This window comes from Tachysurus fulvidraco, chromosome 9, assembly GCF_022655615.1.
Source record: "Tachysurus fulvidraco isolate hzauxx_2018 chromosome 9, HZAU_PFXX_2.0, whole genome shotgun sequence".
Lineage (NCBI taxonomy): Eukaryota > Metazoa > Chordata > Actinopteri > Siluriformes > Bagridae > Tachysurus > Tachysurus fulvidraco.
In genome coordinates this window covers 1,120,354-1,130,882 of record NC_062526.1, presented here as the reverse complement: position 1 = coordinate 1,130,882, position 10,529 = coordinate 1,120,354, and the positions used below count along the sequence as shown (strand labels likewise).

The 10,529-nt window shown below is 38.6% G+C and overlaps 1 protein-coding gene across 2 annotated transcripts in view; it reads left to right on the top strand.

Annotated features, from left to right (window-relative positions):
* The first annotated feature begins 1,307 nt into the window (after positions 1 to 1,307).
* dnah10 (dynein axonemal heavy chain 10) overlaps positions 1,308 to 10,529 on the top strand; it is a 55,793-nt gene continuing 46,571 nt past the window's right edge. The window contains exons 1-15 of one of the 2 annotated variants that reach the window (XM_027169130.2): positions 1,308 to 1,693; positions 2,901 to 3,011; positions 4,303 to 4,400; positions 4,735 to 4,843; positions 4,935 to 5,050; positions 5,754 to 5,970; positions 6,060 to 6,217; positions 6,541 to 6,771; positions 6,927 to 7,117; positions 7,411 to 7,609; positions 7,876 to 8,070; positions 8,158 to 8,328; positions 8,588 to 8,764; positions 8,969 to 9,139; positions 10,313 to 10,452. In XM_027169130.2, the coding sequence (XP_027024931.2) occupies positions 1,423 to 1,693; positions 2,901 to 3,011; positions 4,303 to 4,400; positions 4,735 to 4,843; positions 4,935 to 5,050; positions 5,754 to 5,970; positions 6,060 to 6,217; positions 6,541 to 6,771; positions 6,927 to 7,117; positions 7,411 to 7,609; positions 7,876 to 8,070; positions 8,158 to 8,328; positions 8,588 to 8,764; positions 8,969 to 9,139; positions 10,313 to 10,452 (2,555 nt within the window). In that variant the 5' untranslated portion in view covers positions 1,308 to 1,422. Of the gene's footprint in view, positions 1,694 to 2,900; positions 3,012 to 4,302; positions 4,422 to 4,734; positions 4,844 to 4,934; positions 5,051 to 5,753; positions 5,971 to 6,059; positions 6,218 to 6,540; positions 6,772 to 6,926; positions 7,118 to 7,410; positions 7,610 to 7,875; positions 8,071 to 8,157; positions 8,329 to 8,587; positions 8,765 to 8,968; positions 9,140 to 10,312; positions 10,453 to 10,529 lie in introns of both variants that reach the window. The other variant, XM_027169125.2, reaches the window with a different exon arrangement.

The following is a 10,529-nucleotide window of genomic DNA, read 5'->3' as shown; positions in this document are numbered from 1 at the left end:
TGACTTTGACATTATTTACATTGACATTATTGACATTATTTACATTGACATTGTTGACATTATTTACATTGACATTATTTACATTGACATTGTTGATATTATTGACATTATTTACATTGACATTATTGACATTATTTACATTGACATTATTGACATTGTTGACATTATTGACATTGACATTGTTGACATTGACATTATTTACATTGGCATTATTTACATTATTTACATTGACATTATTGACATTGTTGACATTATTGACATTGACATTGTTGACATTGACATTATTTACATTGGCATTATTTACATTATTTACATTGACATTATTGCCATTATTTACATTGACATTATTGACATTATTGACATTGACATTATTTACATTGACATTATTGCCATTATTTACATTGACATTATTTACATTTTCCATTGACATTATTGACATTATGTTGACATTGTTTACATTATTTACATTGACATTATTTACATTATTTACATTGACATTATTGACATTATGTTGACATTATTTACATTATTTCCATTGACATTGTTGACATTATGTTGACATTGTTTACATTATTTACATTGACATTATTGACATGTTGACATTATTTACATTATTTCCATTGACATTATTTACATTATTGAGATTATTGACATTGACATTTTTTACTGTCCAGTGTCACCCAGATGAGGTTCTCTTCTGGTTCCTCCCAAGGTTTCTTCCTATAAATGTTAGAGATAAATAGTAACTTAATTAAACTTTACAAATTTAGGTAAAGCTGCTTTGAGACAATGTGAATGGTTTAAAGTGCAATACAAATAAAATGAATTGAATTTCAAATAAAAAGCAATTTTTCACACAAAAACAGTGCAAGAATTATGAATGTTTTAGGGCCACTTTCTTAAAAGTGTGTGAATTAATTAATTTTAAAAAATGTAATTAAATAAACGCAAGATTTTTGTTATGACGGTGGAAAATTACTTTTTTTGTGTGTAACTTTTTTCTAGAAAATTCACAATTTTATTTCCACAATATTACGATTAATATAAAATATTTAAATAGTTTTTTTCCCCCTCACAATTTCATCACTTTATTTACGAAATTTTACGAGTTTTTTTTCTTAGATTATTGCCGAATTCTTGCGATGTTTAATTAGACGTTTTTTGTAATGTCACATGTTACGGTTTTATTCTTTAAATATTTAATTCATTTGTTTATTTATTTATACAAAACGCATAACAGACGCTTCTCGAAGACTAAATGTGGGGCTTTTATCTTGCCCTTGTATTGTAACCTGACAGGAGCAGGCGCGGGTGGTTGCCATGGCAGCGTGGAACTTTCAGTCGCAGCTGTTTTAGCCACTTTAGCTAAAGAAATAAAATCAGCGCTCGTGCCACTGAGGGGGGAGAAAAAAGCGCGAAAAAATGAAGAGTGTTTTAAACGAAGACGGTGTTTTACCTCAGAGGAACATGGCGCTGGACGACCCGCGGCTGGAGTGGATCAGAGACCGAGTTTATGCGGCGTTTTACCTGCCCGAGCCCAACTGTTTCGAGGAGCTGCTGAGCCGCGGAGATGGAGAAGAGGAGCGGAAAATCATCCAGTTTTTAAACCAGGTCACTGAGGAGGAATTCACCTCAGCGCTGCTGTTCTTTAAGACTATACGGGAGGAAGAAGTGGAAGTGATGATTCCTATCGGTATTACACTAGTTATTCAGTTTACTCTGTTTAAGAACCTAAAGTGCCATAAAACACCGAGAATTATTAATCATCTAGAATTATTAATCATCTAGAATTATTAATCATTTAGAATTATTAACCCCCTAAAACTATTAATCACTTAAAATTATTAGTCACCTAGAATTATTCATCACCTAAAATTATTAATCACTTAAAATTATTAATCATTTAGAATTATTAATCATTTAGAATTATTAACCCCCTAAAACTATTAATCACTTAAAATTATTAGTCACCTAGAATTATTCATCACCTAAAATTATTAATCATTTAGAATTATTAATCAGCTACAATTATTATTCACCTAAAACTATTAATCACCGAGAAATATTAGTCACGCAGAATTATTAATCACCTACAACTATTAATAACTTCAAATTATTAATCACTTAGAATTATTCATCACCTAAAATTATTAATCAGCTAAAAATATTAATCATCTAAAATTATCAATCACCTAAAATTATTAATCATTTAGAATTATTAATCACCTACAACTTTTAATAACTTAAAATTGTTAATCACAGAGAGTTATTAATCACCCAAAAATATTAATCACCTAAAATTATTTTATGTATTGATGAACTTCTAGGTATCAATTCTTGGAAACAAATTTTTACATAATGTGTTAATATAAACAGTCCTATATCTCTCTCTGATCTCTCTGTCTGATCTCTCTGTCTGATAACTCTGTCTGATATCTCTGTCTGATATCTGTCTGATATCTCTGTCTGATATCTGTCTGATATCTGTCTGATAACTCTGTCTGATATCTCTGTCTGATATCTGTCTGATATCTGTCTGATAACTCTGTCTGATATCTCTGTCTGATATCTGTCTGATATCTTTGTCTGATATCTCTGTCTGATATCTGTCTGATAACTCTGTCTGATATCTGTCTGATAACTCTGTCTGATATCTGTCTGATAACTCTGTCTGATATCTCTGTCTGATATCTGTCTGATAACTCTGTCTGATATCTCTGTCTGATATCTGTCTGATATCTCTGTCTGATATCTCTGTCTGATATCTGTCTGATATCTGTCTGATATCTGTCTGATATCTCTGTCTGATATCTGTCTGATATCTCTGTCTGATATCTGTCTGATATATTTGTCTGATATCTGTCTGATATCTCAGTTTACTTCTAATTGTGTTTGATCAGAAAAGCCAAAAGAGTCCCCAGATCCCGAAGAAGTCGAGCAGGACCAGAGTCTGTCTGCTGCCCCCCCGATGGAGACTCCCATGTCAGAGAGAGAGAGATCTTCTACAGGAAGTAAGAAAATATCTACAGTGACAACAAATAGCCATAAAAACATGGAGAAATCTCTCAAAAAATGGATAAACAAGGATGATTATAAACGTCCTCAAAAACAGCCAATAGAGAAAAGAACAAAATATTAAAAAAAGGAATAAAAATAAGGCACAGATGAATGCAATATGAGAAGATATATCAAAGAATATATCAAAGTAGGTTAGAAAAATATAATAATAATAATAATAATAATAATAATAATAATAATAATAATAATAATAATAATAATAATAAGAAAATATAATCAGAAACAGATGTCGTGTAATCACACACGTGTGAATCAGCAATGCTTTTGTTTTGTTTTTTTCTGTTTTGTTTACGACAGATTTTACACTTATTTATCACAGTACTACATGGGAATGAGTGCTCATTGTTTTACTTTCTGACAGGAAAAATAAAGGCAAGAGAAAGAAAGATCATGACATAACAGAAGTGTTTTATTCCTCTCATACCGCAGCAACTTACCAGCAATTATCATTTTTTTCACTTATTAAAGAATGACATGAACATCAGTTAATCAGTTAATAGATTTAATGTTGAGGATCTCTATCTTTTGTTCTCACTCTTAAAGTTAAAGGTGTGGTCTCCGTTGTTTGAAAGCCAATGTTGACATATAAAATCACCAAAACAAACACACCCCTAACCCAAATGGGTCCCACCCCTGTATCGATAGCTCCGCCCACACGTACATACGTAACCCAGGCGACTAACAGAAAGAAACGTGTCTTTATCATAGCTGAAGGGAAGAACAATACGATTGTAGATAAACAAACAAGCAAAAATGCCACACAAGCATAATGATGTAAAGGACAAAGGCATATATTAGTTCTGTGTAACAAAGCAAAACCAACGTTACTCACCTATCGAGAAGGAAAAAAGCGCCTCGGCGTCTTAAGTAAAGTCGGCCACATGTTCACAGGTCGGAGTTTCCCGAGTCGATAACTCCTGAGCTAAACGCTGTTACTACACAAAACGCGGTTGTAGCTGCCTCTCTACATTACTACGATAGAAAAGAGGTGTTATTTGTGTAGTAACAGCGTTTAGCTCAGGAGTTATTGACTCGGGAAACTCCAACCTGTGAATATGTGGCCAACTTCCTGCTCCTTCAGTTCTCTCCAGCGCTGGAAAGCTGATCCTATATTAACACGTCCTACTTCTTCAATCGTTACTAATTATTAACTATTCTAACTTGACTGTATTTTCTCATAATTATTTTTTTCTGTGTTCTCCACCTGTCTCTGGATTACTGAAGAGATAACAAACAGGCGAAAGTCACCTGAAGGCATCAGCATGGACACTCCATGTCCTACACAGGACCCTTCAACTGAGGGAACCTTAGAACCAGAGAAGGTGGTTGAGCTTCCTCTCACTGTAATACTCACTTACTCCTTTATTTTCTGATTCTGTGCTCTGTTATACTGTTTAAATCTTATAAACTACTACACACATTACATGTATAGTCTCTCGTTCCCTCTCTCTCTCTCTCTCTCTCACCCACTCATTCTGGCTCCCACCAATCAGCATGGGGCTTTGTGTAGCCTGTGGCCTAGTCTGAGCAGTCAGGGGCTTCTTCTGTCCAACCTTTAATGACGGTCATTGAAGCGGTCATACTAATAGCTGTGTGATGTTCATCTGCTATTCTGTCACTCAGTGGATCTCCTGTTATTCTTTCTCGTCATATCAGAGAGCTGAGATACGGACTGTGTACCACGTGGAGCTGCATGTAGCAGTGAACTACATCCCAAACAAATTCATGAAGTCTAACGTGCTCTACTTCCTGAGGAACACCAATGGTCAGTAATGATAACTGTTTAAAGCACAATTTGGTTCTGGAGGTTTATAAAACACACAGTGCTGGAGTTTAATGTTGTTTGTGTGTTTCAGAGACGATTGTTGAACCGGTGGACATAAATGAGGCGAATGAGCTGATGCCCAAGCTCCTGGAGATCGGCATGCTGAATGGTCACCAACTCCAGATGTTTAAGAATGACTTCCAGCATGTGAGTGAACAGAAAAAACAAACAAATAAATAAACCTGTTCAGGTGCCTTGGGCAGTGAGAGGCTTTGGGCAGTAATGTGCTTTGGGCAATAAGGGGTTTTGAGCATTAAAGTACTTTGGACAGTCAGAGGCTTTGGGCAGTAAATAGCTTTGGAATTTCAAGGGCTTTTGGCAGCCAGAGGCTTTAAACAGTAAGGGGTTTTAGGGAGTTAACAGCTTTAAGTATTAAAAGGCTTTGGGGAGTAAAAGACTGGTTAGTTTGGGGAATTGGTCTGTCAGGGACTGTGGGCACAGAGGGGAATTGGGCAGTAAGAAGTTTTGAGCAGTTACAGGTCTTTAAGCAGTAAGGGGCTTTGGGCACTGTGGTCCTTTAGGCAGTAAAAGGCATCAGAATGTAAGGAGCTGTGGGCAGTTAGGGGCTTTGGGCAGTAAGGGGCTTTGGGCAGAAAATGCATCAGACAGTAAGAATATTTGAGCATTAAGGGGCTTTGGGCAGTAAGGAGCTTTGGGCAGGAAGGGGCTTTAGGCAGTAAGGAGTTTTCTGCAGGAAGGGGCTTTTGGCACTAAGGGGCTTTGTACAGTCAGAGGCTTTGAGCAGTAAAAGGATTTGGACAGTAAAAAGCTTTAGACCTCCAGGGGCTTTGACCAATCAGGACTGTTTTTCTACTGTAATTTAGTGCCATGGGTTTGCTCTATCTAACAGGTTTACATGCCACTGCTCTCCGTGGGCCAGATAAAGCTCTCCAAAGTAGACCAGGAGGCAGTGAGCTCTGAAGTCAGCAATACGGGTCCTGAGGCCAAACCTAAAGTCCAGCTGGCACCATCAGAACCCTTAAGCACTGCACTGATCCGAGATGAGTTTCTTAACTACACTTACAAGTACATGGGCCTTACCGACAGAACCTTGCATCAGCTGCAGAGTGAGTTTAACTCCATCAGTTCTCTTCTAGTCCTGACAGCAGGTACACTTTTAATTGTGTTTTGGTGCCTCCTTAATTCTCCGCCGTAGGTATGAATAACTTACACATCCCTGAGATGGACCTGGACCAGGATGTGGAGACACTGCTGACCAGTCCAGAGGTGGTCGAAAAACTGGAGCAGTGTGTCATGAACTGGCAAACCCAAATCACTTTAATCCTCGAGGAGCAGAAAGAAAAGATCCCGCAGGTCTGTGCTGTCAGGAAACAACTCAGGATATAACAGATAATCTCTAAAAGCTAAAGCTTCAGGTGGAAGGACACGTTTTGTGTCCTTCCATTAAGTACCATTTAATGTTTCCCTTTTTCTTTCTTTCTTTCTTTCTTTCTTTCTTTCTTTCTTTCTTTCTTTCTTTCTTTCTTTCTTTCTTTCTTTCTTTCTTTCTTTCTTTCTTGACATTTTCTTCAGATATGCAACTCTCTAAAACTGCAATGTTTTATATAATGTATAAGTGTAGAGAGTAAAGGGTCTTTTCCCTTTTGTTTGTTTCCAATCTCGGTGCCGATCACTAGGCCCCTGGTCCGATGGCAGAGTTGGAGTTCTGGCGTGAGCGTGCGTCTGTACTGACTGGTCTGTGCGAACAGCTCAAGCTGCCAGTGGTGAAGAAGATCCTGGAGGTGACGAGCCGAGCCGACCTCGAACCCGTGCAGAACCTGAACGAGACTCTGACAGAACTGAACCTGTACCACGTGGAGGCCACGGAGAATGTGCGCTTCCTTGGCACTGTGGAGAGATACTTTAAGGTGAGTCAGAAAATAAATAAATAAATAAAAAAGACTGCAAATTTTGATTAGGACCAAAAAAAAATCTAAAATCTAACTCTAGTAGTTCGTAGGTTGTAGATTTGGTAATAAAAGTTTTTTCAGTACTCCTACTATTAATTGTGTTTTCACCCCAGAACCTGGCCACGTCGGTGAACTTCGGCATAATCCTGGACACTATTGCACCACTGATGAGGGGTCTGAGGATGATATGGATTATTTCCAGCCACTACAACACGGACAAGCGCATGATGGACCTGATGGACCGCATCGTCTGGGAGCTGTGCGAACGCGTCACCTGTATCGTCGACATCCGCACACTTTTCAGGTGTGAACGATATAACAAGCCAAACCGATAGCTCCCATAGTGAATAATAACGATTAATGCATAATCAGGGTCATAGTGTCATAAGTTATAAAGTACCTCATTAACACGAGTTAGACAATCAGGGTACCAGTTTATTTAAGAGTACAGGATTATTTTTACTAGATTTTGGTATGTTTGTAGATAATCCGCAAAATATATACATTTTAAATATAATATCTTTTAGTTTTTGTGCTGTCTCATTTCAACTGGAATTCTGTAACAAAAGGGGTCTGCTTTATTACCTGTCACCGTAGAGACAAGCATCATTTGTCCAAGGCTAAAGTTCTAGACGGCAAGCAGGTTCTGGACCAGTGGAAGTCCTGCTATTTTGCGGTTAGAGAAGTTATCGAAAAGTCCGGCAGGGAATCACGCTGGGAGTTCAACCGTCAAAGGCTGTTTGAGAGGACAGATTACATGTCTTCAGTCTGTCAAGACCTTTACGACATCCTGCAGGTTAGATCTCCCTGTAACAAACATGAAACTGTGACGTTTGCTTCTTTATGTACAAGGACAACGTAGCTTACAATTAAGACTATAGAAGACCAAAAGTCTCAAGGCCTGAAGACCGAATCGTATTGCACTGAACCCGAATCGAATTAACTCCTCAAAATCACTTGTGAATTATTTTTATTGAACTTTTTTATTTCAAAAAAATCTGGTAGCTGTAATGCAATGTATAGAATGCAGTAGAATTCACACTCAACCTTCTGAACCAACAGACCATGGAGGATTTTTATAAAATCTTTGGGCCAGAGATGAAGGAAGTAACAGGCGAGCCCAAGCGTATCGACGAGGTCCTGCAGAGCGTGGACAGTTTGGTCGTGCCAATCGAGGAGCTGGACTTTGACCCCTTTAACATTTGCAAGATGGATAATTGGAAAAACGTCATTCAGGATTTCCAGAAGAAAGTGCAGGTGAAGTCATGAATATATCTCCATGTGGAAAGGATTAGTTTGATTTGTTTCAGATTGCTTCACCGTGTTGTATCTCCTCTGATCCAGGAGATCGAAAGAGAAGCCATTTACTTCATTGACCAGTCCTTCAAAAGCCTGCGCTCGGCATCCATGGCCTTTGAAGTACTGCTGAAGTTCCAGCACATCCGCTCCAGAGAAGCGCTCAACAATCAGATGATGATGAAATTCAGTGACATTCTGGTCCAGTACTGCAAAGAGGTGCACAAATATCTAAAACATCTGACTTTAAAAGCTACACAAAAATGACATATACGGTATCATAAGCGATAATTGTTTGTTTAAACTGTAATTTGTAGCTTGTGGGCGTGGCCTGTCCAGTGTTTTGGAGACAAATGGCCGAAGCTATATATTGCTTCTAAAGATATACCAGTAATACAAAACTGACTAAACACAACCAGTCAGTGTGAAAATTGTGAAAATATCAATTTGTAGTGAACACTTCGATTTGTTTTTCTAGGTGGACATCATCAACGAGATGTTTATCCAGAACAAAGACAACCCACCTTTGAATAAGAACCAGCCTCCTGTGACAGGGTCCATCTTCTGGGAGCGCAGTCTGTTCCACAGCATTAAAAACACCATTGTACAATTCCAGGAAGTGCCAGAAGTGCTGCAGAGCAAACAGGGCATAGCTGTAAGCTGTTGTATTGTGTGTGTGTGTGTGTGTGTGTGTGTGTGTGTGTGTGTGTGTGTGTGTGTGTGTGTGTGTGTGTGTGAGAGAGAGAGAGTATGTGTGTGTGTATGTGTGTGTGTGTGTGTGTATATCTGTGTGCTGTGTTTTTTATGTACATTTTTTATACCCGTCATACCTTTGTGTGTGTGTTCTGTATGTTGGCAGGCAAAAGCAAAGTTTCTGGAGGTGGGCAAGTGCATGCGGGATTACGAGGTAAAGAAACACCAACGCTGGACCGAGGAAGCTGTGCAGATGCTGGAAGTGCTCATGCAGAGAAACATCCTGCTGATAGTGAAGAGCTCTGGGGATGCCACTGGGAAGGCTTCACAACAAGAGGTCAGACACTCACAGACCCCAAACCGCCTGACTGTTTGATGTTACCGCAATACGTCACACTGAGATTCATATTGTTGCCCATAAATACACTCAAATGTGAGATCGATATTATATACAAATTTACTCCAATCTATTCATTAAAGGTGAGGTCTCCGTTGTTTGAAAGCCAATGTCGACATATAAAATCAACAAAACAAACACACCCCTAACCCCAACGGGTCCCACCCCTGTATCGATAGCTCCGCCCACACGTACATACGTAACCCAGGCGACTAACAGAAAGAAACGTGTCTTTATCATAGCTGAAGGGAAGAACAATACGATTGTAGATAAACAAACAAGCAAAAATGCCACACAAGCATAATGATGTAAAGGACAAAGGCATATATTAGTTCTGTGTAACAAAGCAAAACCAACGTTACTCACCTATCGAGAAGGAAAAAAGCGCCTCGGCGTCTTAAGTAAAGTCGGCCACATATTCACAGGTCGGAGTTTCCCGAGTCGATAACTCCTGAGCTAAACGCTGTTACTACACAAAACGCGGTTGTAGCTGCCTCTCTACATTACTACGATAGAAAAGAGGTGTTATTTGTGTAGTAACAGCGTTTAGCTCAGGAGTTATTGACTCGGGAAACTCCAACCTGTGAATATGTGGCCAACTTCCTGCTCCTTCAGTTCTCTCCAGCGCTGGAAAGCTGATCCTATATTAACACGTCCTACTTCTTGTCCTTATCGTAAGTCTTTCTTCTCTTTCTTTGTTTTTATCCTCCATGTCCATGTTAAACCCGCTTTCTGCTAATGTCACACATGCGCACTGAACACTCTCTCTGCCCATATCGACAAGACACGCCCCTTTCTGCTAATTAGCCACACGTTTTGATTTTTGTTTTGATTTTTGTTTATTATTCGGCCTGACTCAGTTTTCTGATTCATTTCTCAAAAATCGGAGTCCCCGCCTTTAATCTCATCATTGTCTCTTTTTAGACCATGAATGCACAAACTCTTTGTCAACTCAAATTGGGTTCCTATTTTCTTTCCCAAATATTTTTTTGGTTTTCAAGGTGAGCGTTTTTAGTTAAAGGTGAAACCTGAACTTCACGTACTTTTGAATATTTATGAGAAATGATGAGATCGCTAATGTGGTCTGGGTGTTTAATGGTGTTTGGGGATCAGGACATGAAACAAAGGATTGTGGTGAACGTTGGACTGGAGCTGAAGGAGATCATCAGTGAGAGCCGCTACTTTGAGCAGCTGGGCTTCAGTGTACCTGAGCAGGTCAGAGTAGTAGCTGTGCTTCAGGACAAGTTCCTCAGGTAGGATTTGTTTATTTTTTAATATTATTTTTTTTCACAAAACAATTTCAGCTAGAAAGATTAACCACATTAGAGGA